Source organism: Nomascus leucogenys, chromosome 7b (assembly GCF_006542625.1).
Source record: "Nomascus leucogenys isolate Asia chromosome 7b, Asia_NLE_v1, whole genome shotgun sequence".
Taxonomy (NCBI): Eukaryota; Metazoa; Chordata; class Mammalia; order Primates; family Hylobatidae; genus Nomascus; species Nomascus leucogenys.
The window spans coordinates 34,343,505-34,356,359 of record NC_044387.1 but is presented as its reverse complement, the minus strand read 5'-3'; the positions used below and the strand labels follow the sequence as shown (position 1 = coordinate 34,356,359).

The 12,855-nt window shown below is 41.7% G+C and overlaps 1 protein-coding gene and 1 long non-coding RNA gene across 6 annotated transcripts; one reads left to right on the top strand and one right to left on the bottom strand.

Moving 5' to 3' along the window:
• Window positions 1-3,442: 3,442 nt before the first annotated feature.
• Window positions 3,443-9,884, bottom strand: TMEM155 (transmembrane protein 155). Of its 5 annotated transcripts, none has more exons than XM_003271336.3 (6): window positions 9,328-9,696; window positions 8,278-8,386; window positions 7,241-7,312; window positions 6,341-6,403; window positions 6,049-6,206; window positions 3,443-4,982 (listed from the first exon to the last, which is right to left on the bottom strand). In XM_003271336.3, the coding sequence occupies exons 4-6, from the start codon at window positions 6,392-6,394 to the stop codon at window positions 4,802-4,804; spliced, it is 393 nt and encodes a 130-aa protein (XP_003271384.2). In that variant the 5' UTR covers window positions 6,395-6,403; window positions 7,241-7,312; window positions 8,278-8,386; window positions 9,328-9,696; the 3' UTR covers window positions 3,443-4,801. The 5 variants fall into 5 exon arrangements, with proteins under 5 accessions (XP_003271384.2, XP_030671609.1, XP_030671606.1 ...); XM_030815749.1 differs by having other exon boundaries at window positions 7,241-7,309; window positions 9,328-9,675; XM_030815746.1 differs by lacking the exon at window positions 7,241-7,312 and having other exon boundaries at window positions 9,328-9,884.
• LOC115835962 lies at window positions 9,802-11,322 on the top strand. The gene is made up of 2 exons (XR_004030940.1): window positions 9,802-9,931; window positions 11,029-11,322. It is a non-coding gene; the product is annotated as an uncharacterized LOC115835962 (long non-coding RNA).
• Window positions 11,323-12,855: the final 1,533 nt, after the last annotated feature.

Here is a 12,855-nt window from a genome sequence, read left to right as displayed (position 1 = left end):
TGATAAAGAACTGATATCCAATATATACAAAGAACTCTTAAAACTCACAATAAGAAAAAAACAACAACCCAACTTTACAATGGGCAAAAGGTCTAAAGAGACATCCCAGCAAAAAAGATACGCAGATGACAAATAAGTATATGAAAAGATGTTCAACATCACACATCATTAGAGAAATGCAAATTAAAACAACAAGAAACCACTAGACACATACTAGAATGACTAAAATCCAAAACACTGATAACATCAGATGCTGATGAGGATGTAGAGCAACCAGAGCTCACTCATTGCTAGTGGAAATGCAAAATGGTAAGCCACTTTAGAAGACAGTTTGGCAGTTTCTTACAAACTAAGCATAGTCTTACCATACAATCCAGCAATCATATTCCTTGGTATTTACTCAAGTGAGTTGAAAACTTAACGTCCACACAAAAACCTGCATGAGAGAGTTTATACCAACTTTATTTGTAATTGCCAAAACTTGAAAGCAACCAAGATATCCTTTAATAGATGAATGGATAAACAAATTTTTGTACATCTGTGCAATGGACTGTTACTTAGAGATAAAAAGAAGTGAGCTATCAAGCCACAAAAACACATGGAGGAAACTTAAATGCATATCGCTAATTGAGAGAAGCCAATCTGAATGGCTGCCTTACTGTATGATTCCAATTATATGACATTCTGAAAATGGCAAAACTGTGGACACAGTAAAAAAAAAAATCAGTGGTTGCCTGGAGTTTGGAGGCAGGGAGAGACAAATAGGTAGAGTACAGGTGATTTTTAGGGCAGTGAAACGATTTTGTGTGATGCAGCAATGGCAGCGGCATGTCATGGTACGTTTGCTAAAGCCCACAGAATATACATCAAGAATGAATGTTAATGTAAACTGTAAACTTTACAGTTACAGAGTAAACTCTGTAAACTTTAGTTAATAATGTATTGATATTGATAATCAATTGTAATAAATATAACATGCTAATAAAAGATTTTAATAAGAATAGGAGAAATGGAGTGTGGGGTTGGGGAGTGTGGGGTTGGGGAGTGTGGGGTTGGGGAGTGTGGGGTTGGGGAGTGTGGGGTTGGGGAGTGTGGGGTTGGGGAGTGTGGGGTTGGGGAGTGTGGGGTTGGTATGTGAGCACTCTCTACTTTAAACTCAGTTATTCTATAACCTGAAAACTGCCCCTCAATTATGCAATCTATTAAAGAACAAATCAATAAAATAAATAAAAATTTAAAATAATCAATGAGAATAAATTTTGAAGCAATATTCCCTCTATTTCTATATATGTTTCAAGTTTCTATAACAAATTTTTACACAATGTACATACCTAGATAGTCCACAGCTAGGAGTTTATCCTATAGAGCTAGATGCACATATTGATCAAAGATTTACGTCAAAGGATTATGTACTATTGTCAGTAATAGCAAAAGCCAGGAAACAACTAAATATCCATTAACAAATAATTGGTTAAATAAATTATGCTTTTTTTACACATGAAATACTACAGAGCAGTTAAAAAGGGACAACTGGCCAGGCACGGTGGCTCACACCTGTAATCCCAGCACTTTGGGAGGCCAAGGCGGGTGGATCACCTGAGATTGGGAGTTCAAGACCAGCCTGACCAACATGGTGAAACCCCATCTCTACTAAAAACACAAAATTAGCCAAGCGTGGTGGCGCATGCATGTAATCCCAGCTACTCAGGAGGCTGAGGCAGGAGAATCACTTGAACTCAGGAGGCAGAGGTTGTGGTGAGCCGAGAGCGCACTATTGCGCTCCAGCCTGGGCAACAAGAGTGAAACTCCGTCTCAAAAACAAACAAAAAAAACGGGACAACTATATGTGCAGAACGTAAGTAAGCTCCGTGATAGGGAAGGTATCTTTGTTTTGTTATTGTTCACTAATACAGCCTAAATAACCAGAATTGTGTCTGGCACCTGGTAGATACTCAATAGGTATCTGTTGAATAAATGAGTAGAGAATAATGGTTAAATTTTTTAAAAGCAAAGTAAAAACAATGTGCATATAGTTTGCTTATCATGATAGGTTGAAACATGAGGGCATCCCTCTTGACCAAGAGCTACACCAGATGTAGACTCTGATTTTCCATGGATCTGGGAGCAGGAATAAAGGAAGCATGGTATTGGGTGGGATTTTTTTAAATGAATCTGAACCATTTTCAACAAAATTACTCAAGCCTCTTAGTGTGTAGACTCAGCCTTAGAGTGGGCGATTATAAAAGTTCAAATGCATAATATTTTATGGTGAATACCAAGACTTACAATAAAACTTACAGTAATCAAGACACTGTGGGAATGACATAAGGATGGCCCTATGGAACAGAACAGAGAAACCAGAAAGAGATCCACACTTACGTGGTTATTTGATTTTTGACAAAGATGCCAAAGTAATCCAATGGGGAAAATCTCTTCAACAGAAAAACAAAAACAGAAACATCGTCTATATATGGGAGGAAAAAGAACCTCAATCTTCACCTCATACCATACACAAAAATTATTATATATTTTTTTGAGACGGAGTCTCACTTTGTTGCTCAGACCGTAGTGCAGTGGCATGATCTCGGCTCACTATAGCCTCGACTTCTTGGGTTCAAGTGATTCTCCCACCTCAGCCTCCCAAGTAGCTGGGATTACAGGCACCCGCCACCATACCTGGCTAATTTTTGTATTTTTAGTAGAGACAGGGTTTCACCATGTTGGCCAGGCTGTTCTTGAACTCCTGACCTCAGGTGATCAACCCGCTTCAGCCTCCCAAAATGCTGGGATTACAGGCGTGAGCCACAGTGCCTGGCCAAAAATTAATTTAGTATGGAAAATAGACCTAGTAAAAGTTAAAACTATGAAGTTTCTAGCTTAGAAGAAAACACAGGAGAATATTTTTGGTGACAGGGTATAGGCAAAAGTCTCCTAGGACAGAAAAATCAATCAACATAAAAGAAAAAAGTAGATCAATTAAACTTTAAAATTTAAAATACATCTTTTGAAGACACTGTTGAGAAAATGAATAGGCTAGCCACAAAGTGGGAGAACATATTTGCAAAGCATATATATTTGATAAAGGACTAGTGTCCAGAAGATATCAAGAATTCCTGTAACTCGATAACAAAAGACAAACAACCCAAAACAGGGCATTTGTAGAGAAATAAGGTCCAAGTGATGTTCAGTGTGATGAAACAACCAGATACATGAGAAAAGAATTAATCCAGTAATACTATACAACCCTCATACTTTATCCAAACTCTGAATATAATGGAAGAATCATTTAATATTTCAAGAAGATAACATTAATTGGCATATAATTTGCCCATTAAAAAGTAAATTTAATATAAAAATAAATATTTCTATCTATGAATCTCATTCTAATTGACCGTTAACAAAGTTTGGTAACAATAACTCACCAATAAAAAGCCACATTAAAAACTGTGTTACATATAGTTTATTTTTATTTCATAGCCTTTTAAAAAATATAAGCCACCTAATATTTTGAAAAACATACACAGAATAATCATTTAGCTGCCACAATATTACAAAAATAAAATGACACAGAATAAATTGCACAAGAGAATAATCTCTGCTGAGTCACTCTGACTAGGAACACATAATAGTCACTAGGAAGGTGAAGTGGAGCAGTACTGCCATTTCTTCATGATCAGTTATCACTAAAATCAATCACAGGAACTATTCCCAGGAGACCATTCCATTCACTATACAGGAATATGTGCAATATATAGATGTCAAGTTAACATCTTGAATTTAATTCCAAATACCATTCTCTCTTTTCCTCTGGGAGACAAGTTCAATGGCAAGCTAGAATAGTGACGACCATGGGACATCAAGCCCATGACTGACCCACACCTCTCCCAGCTGGTTCTACAACACAAGAAAGAGAATAAAGTATACCGTGCTATCTAACACAATAGCTAGTAGCCCCATTTGGCTATTTGAATTTAAATTAATTACAATTAAACAAAATTTAAATTTTCCTTCCTCAGTCACACTAGCCACATTTCAAGTGTTCACTAGCCACATGTGCCTAAATGGTTACCATATTGGACACTGCAGATATAGAACATTTCTGTCATCACAGAAAGTTCTTTTAGACAGCCCTGGATGTGGGAAGTGTCTCTTCTTTGCTTAGCTAGGATGTAGGCTGCTTATAGAAGCAGCTTTGAGAGGCAACTCTTCTCCTAGGATATTCCTAGACTGGTGGTGGAGTCACAGAAAGGAGTAAGGTAGCCTTTCTTTGCGTAGATTCCCCTCCTCCATGCATGAAAGCGATGGTCTTTTTATAGGAATCAAATACACAAACCCAGACTCCACCAAAATATAACTGACAGGAAAATTAGAGAGGAGAGAAATGATGCAGATGAGGGAGCAGCGTAATAGAACATTCTTTATCCTACACCAACCCTCCATAAAGAGGTTATGGCCACCAAGGAAGTGCACAGGTACCCAGGGCCCTCTAGAAAATCCTGATGTGGGACAAGGATATTGGCTGAGAGAGGTCAGTCCTGTCAAGACTTTTGTGAGAACACCTGACATGCCTTCACTCTGCTCACTCTGTCAGAGGGGAGCAGTGCTGCTTGGAGCTTTGACAGTGTGAAAGAACTAGAGTTTTGATCTTTTTGAACTTTATGCTCCTCTGCAACTGTATTTTATAGCCAGGGCATAAAATGTTAGTTGTCCTCCCAAGATCCACCACCATCTTCTTCCTCATCAAGAGAAACTGGATTTTTGTCAAAGGCAGTTATATATCCAGCTACAAAAACTACATTTCTCAGACAATCTTGCAGATAGCAGTAGCCAATGACACAGTTCTGGCCAGTGAGATGAAGGCCAAAGTTATTGGGCTGCTGAGGAAGCTCTTTAAAAGGAAGTGGATTTGAACTGGCATGCCCCATTTTCTCTGTGGGCTTCCTCCTTCTTCTTGTGGGGAGCTGTGGGGACCATCTTGGAACCTGGAGGAAAAAGCCAAGGGAACCTCAGTAACCACCTTAATTAAGCCTGACACCCATGAGCTGCTGAACCAGCACCAGCAGTTGCCTGCCTCTAATCTCCTTGTTCTGTGAGAAAAGAACAAACCCTCTAATTTATTTACGCCGCTCTTCAGTCTAGAACTTCCTATTCCATTATCAAGATAAAAATTCATCTTGATTCCCAATAGGAAAGTGTGATTTTTCATCTGAAAGGAAAAGACATCTTGCTTGAAGAAACTGTACCTATTCAATAAATTCAAGTAACTTCAGAGTCATACTAATAAAACAAAAGTCGCAGATAAAGGTTTTAGCTCAAACCCACCCATGTCTTCAGGATCCATCTATACAGACCAAGAATGGCAGAAATGTTTGGGCTCATTATATAAAGAGGCTACTATTAAGGAAAATAACAAGGTTTTTTTAACCTTAATCCATCAGAAAGCTTTTTCTGCATGCTTATTAGGTTCTGATTACTGGGTCTAAATGCCCTTCTGATAATCCAGCTTCCTGTATGGGAAGATGCTCATGACTCAGATACTTAATCAGATCATTATTAACCCATAACATTATTTATTTTGTGTAGACAAAATAAAAAGTGGAGGACTGAGAAATTTATTTCACTGATTCAAGCAAACAAAAAAAAAACTACATCAAATATTTACAACTCAATTCTTAACCTTCCCTTGTATGTGACACAGACATCTGACAGTGACATTCTAATGATCCTAGAGTTTTAATTGTGGATTTAGCTTAAATATGCACAAATATCTCACAGTAGCTGTAAAAATTAAAAACAAAGTACAGCACTGTGTAGATACCTTATGCATTACATTAGTATCTTTAGTATTCTAACAGTCTCTAGATTAGTAAGTGTGACTTAGAAAAAAAACAAACATTTCCCGCTATTCTAAACAGTTTAACCATTTATAAACTTTGAAATTTCGGTCATTTAAAATTTAACTCTATTGCACTGATTTTGAAACTATAGACAAAATTGGAAATATAGAATGTCAAACTAAAAATAGAGTATTTCATATTTTTTACTCACCTAGTTCCAAGTTTCCACCCCTGCAAGCGAACCAAAAACAAATCCTGGCACCTTGCCATTCCCAGAAAAGCCAGTGCATGGCACACTCTGGGTAAATTTTCTCTCTTATTCTGTAGAATCGCACCAGATGGCATCAGTTCTGCATCTACAGCTGTGCCCTAAAATTGAAGTTCAGACATAGGAATCTACTTTATTAGACATTTTAGATTTTGCAGGTGTGAGTGTGATGTCATTCTCATTCAACTTAAAATGGTTGTCTTGCCAAGTAGAACTGCAGATCCATTGCACTTACAAGTTTGGAAATTAGTGCAACAACCAAGATTGTCCTGATAAGATCTGAAGCCATTATGAACACCTGAAATTTAGAAACAATGATGAAATAATAACATTTGAAATAAAATACAAATATTACATAATAGAATTATGACTCATTTCCTTATAATGTAAGAAATTCAAGTCACCTTCTAACATTGCCGAAGAATCACTAAAAACCTTTTTATTGAAAATAAAACATAGGAATCTTCTATAATCAAGTTACATTTATATAATAAGCAGTTATTTTAAATGTTCTTGACTTTTCAAGTGCTTTAATGCCTAGCTCATATTTATACAGTCTTTAAAAATAGATTTGGCACATAGTGATTTTCAGAACGGGGATGGTCAGGGGATGGAGTAGCCAACATGTAGAATCCTGGAACCTAGACCATCGTGGGTGTCAGAGTATTTGATCTAAGCCATAAACGCATAAAGGTGGCCAAAATTGTGAGTTTGAAAGTAGTTCTAATTTGGGAGATCAGTCTATGTCAGGTCTTGGAAAAATGATGATTGAATAAATAAATAAATAAATAGCAAAAGACAGCTCATCTACAGGTGTCAAAGTTTCAAAAGCAGAGTCTCTAACAAAGCAAGCGCAGGGCAGGAGATCAACAGCAGCAAGATCTAAGAGCAAATGTGAGTTACCTTAATTCCCAGAGCTTAGAGTCAAGTTCCAAGCAGAGGTTGAGTAATAGGAATAAATATTCATTGTGGCCTGGATAAATGGGAACTTGGTCATTAATGAATTTGATTACAAGGAGTTAATAAAATGGCCCTGGATACAAGATAGAAAGGCACCTCTGTTTTCTTAGGAACCTGAGTCAGTAGAACCAGCTGAGAGATTGGATTAATACTGAGATGGTAATAAACTACTCACCCTGACTTTTCAATAGTCTCTTGTCTAGGAAGAATGATGGGCAGGTTAAACTCATGGATACCAGTGGTGCTGCTAGGAAGATTAAAGGATTGCAAACTCAAGAAGCCAAGCATGTGGTTAAAATAATTTCCATTCTGGTTATTCTAAAGTGTGAAATGATTGTTTTCAATCCTTACAAACAACTATAATTGCTAATTAATTACTCCCACACTCATCTTCAATGTCCATATTAACCATACAACCCTTTAACTAAATGCCACTGCAGAGATATCAACCAATTAGAGAACTATTGTTCAAAGCACAATACAGAATCACTGCAGTTAATTCAGGGAATTCAAACTGGGAATTCAAATCAAGTCTTACCATAACTCTGACAAAGAGGTGAGAATTTGCTCATACCATAATAATTAGAGTAAACCACTAACTTCATTAAGAACAGGCCTATTTGGGGAGAGTGAAATAGAAAGTCGGAAATTATCTGATGTCTTGGGCCAAAATTATTCACCTGAGACTATTTTTCCTTTGAAGCATTAAAATAATTGTCTTACACTTCACTTTTATATTATCAACTTAGGCAGACTTTAGTATTTCATTGTTTTTAGCTTCTCTATATGGTCTTTGTGTCTAAAATTAGTATTTTCAATACTATAGTTATGACTTAGCTTATCCCACACTGACATGACTAAACCCAAATCTTCCCTTACTGAAGATTGAGTATATCTGCATCACATATTTCACCCCATGAACCCCCGCACTGTTTTTCAAAAGAGCCGAATGATTATTAAAAGTGCAAACACTCCTGACATCGCATTCAAATTTCCACAATCCTCTACTAAGACACTGATTCTTGCAGTGAGTTAGGAGTCAGTTTGGCTTTGTGGACCTGGTAGAAGCTCACCAGATTTGAGTGGGAGAGTGCCCTTTCCTTCCTTGTACCCATTTCCCCCATCCTGAACCAACATGTTTTTAGGCCCTGGATCTTTAGAAGTTTAGTCATAACTAAGGCCATCGTGAAACCATGCGTCATCCCAACTTACCATTTGCAGAAAGCTTCCATCTCCCGTTGTTCCAGCGGTCTTTTTGCAGGCCCAAACTGTCACTGCAGCTGTGGTCCTCTGTGAACCAGTCAAGGGCAGCAGCTCGGCTCTAGAAAGAGAGACGACATAAATCTAGGGAAAAGCTACTGAAGGATGAAGATATTTCCCAAGCTAACATTAGCGAGAGGGTACTTAGGGCATACTGGTACTCGAGTTTGCTCCTGCCCGCCCGTCTTCTGCAAAAGCTCTAGTAATTTAACCTGAAACCACAGACCCGCCTCTCCGTCCTTTTTCCTGTTTCCCTACACTATGCAAACAGTACCTCTTTTAGCCGGCCCTCCATGCCATCACCCAAAATGTCACGTACCGGCCAACCCTAAGGCATCTTCCAAATGACTCTCAGTGTAACGTTCACCATCCGCTGTCCCAGATTGGAAACCTACCCTGCACGGCAATCCGCAGGCACTAACCGTGGTTGGTGGCTAGGATATGAGTAAGGATCACCGGGAGGAAGGGATTCCTCCCTCCAAATGGGCGACTGAATCTTCTCTCCCCCACGCCCCACCCCAGCACCACCAGACGAACCCCATTTACCATCTCGCAAAGCGCAAAAATATTTAAAGCAATATTTAAAATACTTCAAGTGCGCCCTGTTTCCTCCTGCCACCCGTCCCAAAGCCCACACAGTCTTTCTCAAAAATGTGGATATTCAGGATATTCGATTTTGTTCGAAAGTGGCTAAACTGCATTATCCGAATAATTTACTTTTCCACTCCTTGGGTATAACTAAAATGCAGCTGGACAGAAAAGAGCTTGCAGTTGGTCAAAGTCATTCCGGCTCCAAAGGGCGAATTCTCTTTTCGCCATCTCTCCCAGCCCTGTAACAGCTTAGGGTCCCTTCCGAAGAGCACATCGCCAGCCCAGACCCCATACACCCACCGTCCCTGGCACCCGAGGGCGCTGCAAGCCCCGGGCCTCCCACAGGAGCGGAGAAGCGGGTCCCTGCGCCTCACGCCGGAACGGACCCGTCAGAGTCGCCGAGCCCCGCACCTGGAAGCTGGGAGGCCGCGAGGACGGAGAATCGAGGCGGAGACCCAGCTCAGCGCCCGCGCAGCTCGGTGCCCTCCCGCCAGTGCCCGCACTCGGGTCACACCGCTTGCTCTCGGGAGAAGCCCCAAGGCTCGCGGTGCACCGAGAGGCGCCCGGGCTGGAGCGCCCCGGCCGTGTTGGCCACGGAGTTCTTCAGCTGCTTGATGACCACGAAGAGCAGGAGGAAAAGTAAGAAAAGCAGGAAGAAGAAGAGCGCCAGGTAGAGCAGCAAGTTGAGTTCCCACTCCATGCTGGAGGCGCCGGCGCTCGCTGGCCCTGCGCGCTCGGCGCGGGCTGCAGCTGGAGGGCGAGCGCGCCGCCCGCACACCCACCTCCCCGCACTCCCGCCCCTCGCGAGGGCGTCCGGCTATGGGCGCCGACTCCGGGGTCCGTGCTTTGCCTCCCCCGGCTCCGAGGAAACGCGCCAAGGAGCTGAGGAAATCCGGCGCAGACTCTCCCAGCTGGCACCAGAGCCTTCCGCTTCGCCGAGATCCTCTCAGGTGCTCTTGAGGACGCGAGCGACTTCCCTAGGAGCGAACTTCCGCGGGCAGGGCCGCCAGAAGAGGTAACAGCTCAGTCTCCCAGGGGAGGTCGGGACTGGTGTTTTGCAAATGATTTAAAAGTTCCACCCCCAACATCCAGTAGGGTCCCTAGCCCCCTGCCTTCCCAATTAATTTATTTCGTTATATCCCTCCGTTACGCTTTCCGAAAGGACAGGGCATGTCATGGCCCAGAGACCCAAAAGAATGAAAGGTGACAGTGAAGATGGGGTCTGAAAGGCTATGAGATGATTTCCTGCTATGAGATGTCTGAGTGAATTCCAGTTCGAGCTGTCTTGCTTTTCCGAGTAGCAGATGCATTCAGTGTTGAGTGTACTTTTCTCTGGACAACAGGTCATTTGGAAACGCATTAAGAATACAAAGTATTTCAGAAGTTATATAGCACAAAGCTTTCAAATATTGGCCTCAAATTCAGTTTATTTGGTGAAAAGAGGGAAACAAGTTTACTCAAAGTGTTTCTTGAGTCCCTAAAGCCTTTCTGTATCTGGTTGACGTGACCCAAAGCCCATATCGCGCAGCTTTGAAAGCTGTTCAGTGTATCTATTACTGCAGAACAAATTACCCCCAAATTTAGTGGCTTCGAACAACATAAACATTGATCATCTCTCACAGTTTCTGTGGGTCCGAAATGTGGGAGCACTGGCTGGGTGATTCTGGTGTGGGGTTACTCATGAGGCTCCGTTCGGATGTCAGCCAGGTCTGCCTTCAGCTGAATGCTTGTGTGGAGGTGGAGGATCCACTTCCAGGGTGGCTCACTCACTGCTTGCCAGGTACGGCTGGTTGTTGGTGGGAGGCCTCAGTTCCCTTCCATGGGTGCTTCCAACACAGCTGCGGGATTCCCCCAGAACAAGTGATGAAGGAAAACAAAGCAGAGGCTGCAGTGCTCTTTACCGCCAGCTTCAGAAGTCACGTGCCATCACTTCTGCAATATCCTACTGGTCACACAGGTCAGCCCTATTCAGGGTAGGAGTCCAAGGACACGAACGCCAAGGTGTAAGGATCACTGGGGCTCATCTTGGAGTCGGCTATGACAGCTATTAATACAGCCAGTTATCATTGCCCATTTGTAGGCCTAACTTTATTTTATTCTTTATTTATGAAGATGCGGAATTGCCTCCTGGACTGAATTCTGGGGATGAGGCCTGACAACATCCCAGGTTGTAATAAGTGGCTGCTCCAGGGATGACAGCGGTTCAAAGAGACAGGGTGGTATGAAAACAGTCTGTGAACTGCCAGTCTCATGGACCGGATACTAGTGTCAGCTCTACCTGTCAGGGGTCACTTTTGCTCAGTGACTCTCAGTCCCCTCATCTGTAACATGCCTTGCTTCTCTTTCCCTTGGATTTGTTGTGAGGCTCAAAAATGAGCAAATGTTAAATAAAAATGTGTTTTGCTATATAAATGTCAGATACTGTTATTATTCTATTACGAAGGGCCCCCAATGCTACAAGCTACTGTACAAAATTTCCAGGTCCTAGGCCTCTCCATCAAGCATCTTAGTGTGTAAGTGAGAATCTTTCTTTCATTTTCTCTTTGTCTCTCTCTCAGTTACATTATATTGATCCACTTCATAGGCAGTGGTATGCTGGAGCTGGCTCATAATGACTCACAGGAGCCGACTGTTAAATTTTGTAAACAAATTTTTAAATTCCAGCTATTATTAAAAGTTAAATTATATAAACCTACAATTATGTTGACAACAAAGGTAATTAATACTCCAAACTCATCACTTTCTAATTATTTTATTAGGTTGGTACAAAGGCAATCACGGTTTTTGCCATTAAAAGCAAAAACCGTGATTGCTTTTGCACCAACCTCAGTACTACATTTCACTGCTGTCTATGCACTTGAGGTTATTCACATCTGTTGTAGCTGTGTGGTGAAGATGCTGCATAGTGGTATGTTACTGCGCATCTCTTCCCAGCTGTGTTCAGTGCTGTCATGTTGGTAGCTTGAAATTAGCCATGATGAGTGGGTTTGCCTTGAGAAAATGGACAAATGCTACAAATCAGGACCAGGGAGGCAGTTGTTACATTAACCAGCACAACACTGCTCGTGGGGCTATTGAGAGAGATTTGAAGTCTTATACAAGTTTAGCAAAGATTTGTGATTTTTTTTTTTTGACTGCCCAGAATCCACACACCTCCACTCTAAGCACCACATGTTCCTACGGATGGAATTCTCCATTTTATGTAATCTTGGCAAGAAGACAGATCCCAGTGCCTACTTTCCCTTGCCACCTCCTGTTACGGAAACCAAGGGGATCAGATATATCTTTTACCCACTCCTGATACAGTGTGGGGAGGAGGACAGGAAGAGCTATGCCAGAAACTTAGCTAAATATCCTTGTCTCCAGGACTCTGAATCTTGGGAGTTGACAGAACAGAAGGAATGTTCGGAAGTCAGATGCATCCCCGTTGCACAGGCAATCTGAGCGCCTCAACAGTCCCAAGAGTGACCTAGGCATGGCTACTGCTGCTTGCCTCGACAGCATCCTCAACTCCTGGCCCCGACTGGGCCCTCCTGCTTTATTTCCATTCCGTAACCTTCCAATGGCTTTCCAGGAAATCTTGCTGCGAGGCAGAGTGGTTAGCGCCAGTTTTCAAAAGAGAATGCTGACCAATTAAGAAAGCATTGCTTAAGTACTTCGCACATGTTAAGCACTCTTAATTAACAAGGTGTTTGGTAGGAAAGGCATGTGATTTGGCACACTGCCATCCAGATATCCAAGCTATCGAAGGATGAAAATTGAAGCATGGAGAGGTTAAGTGACCTGCTGAAGACCACACAGCTGGCAAGTGTCAGGAGAGGGATGTGAACCCAGGAAGTCTGGCTCCAGAGCCTGCACTCCCAACCCTCATGATTGTACTGCCTCACAGGGAAAAGTATACTTTTGCGTGCATGACCATCAAATTAATCACCATATTTT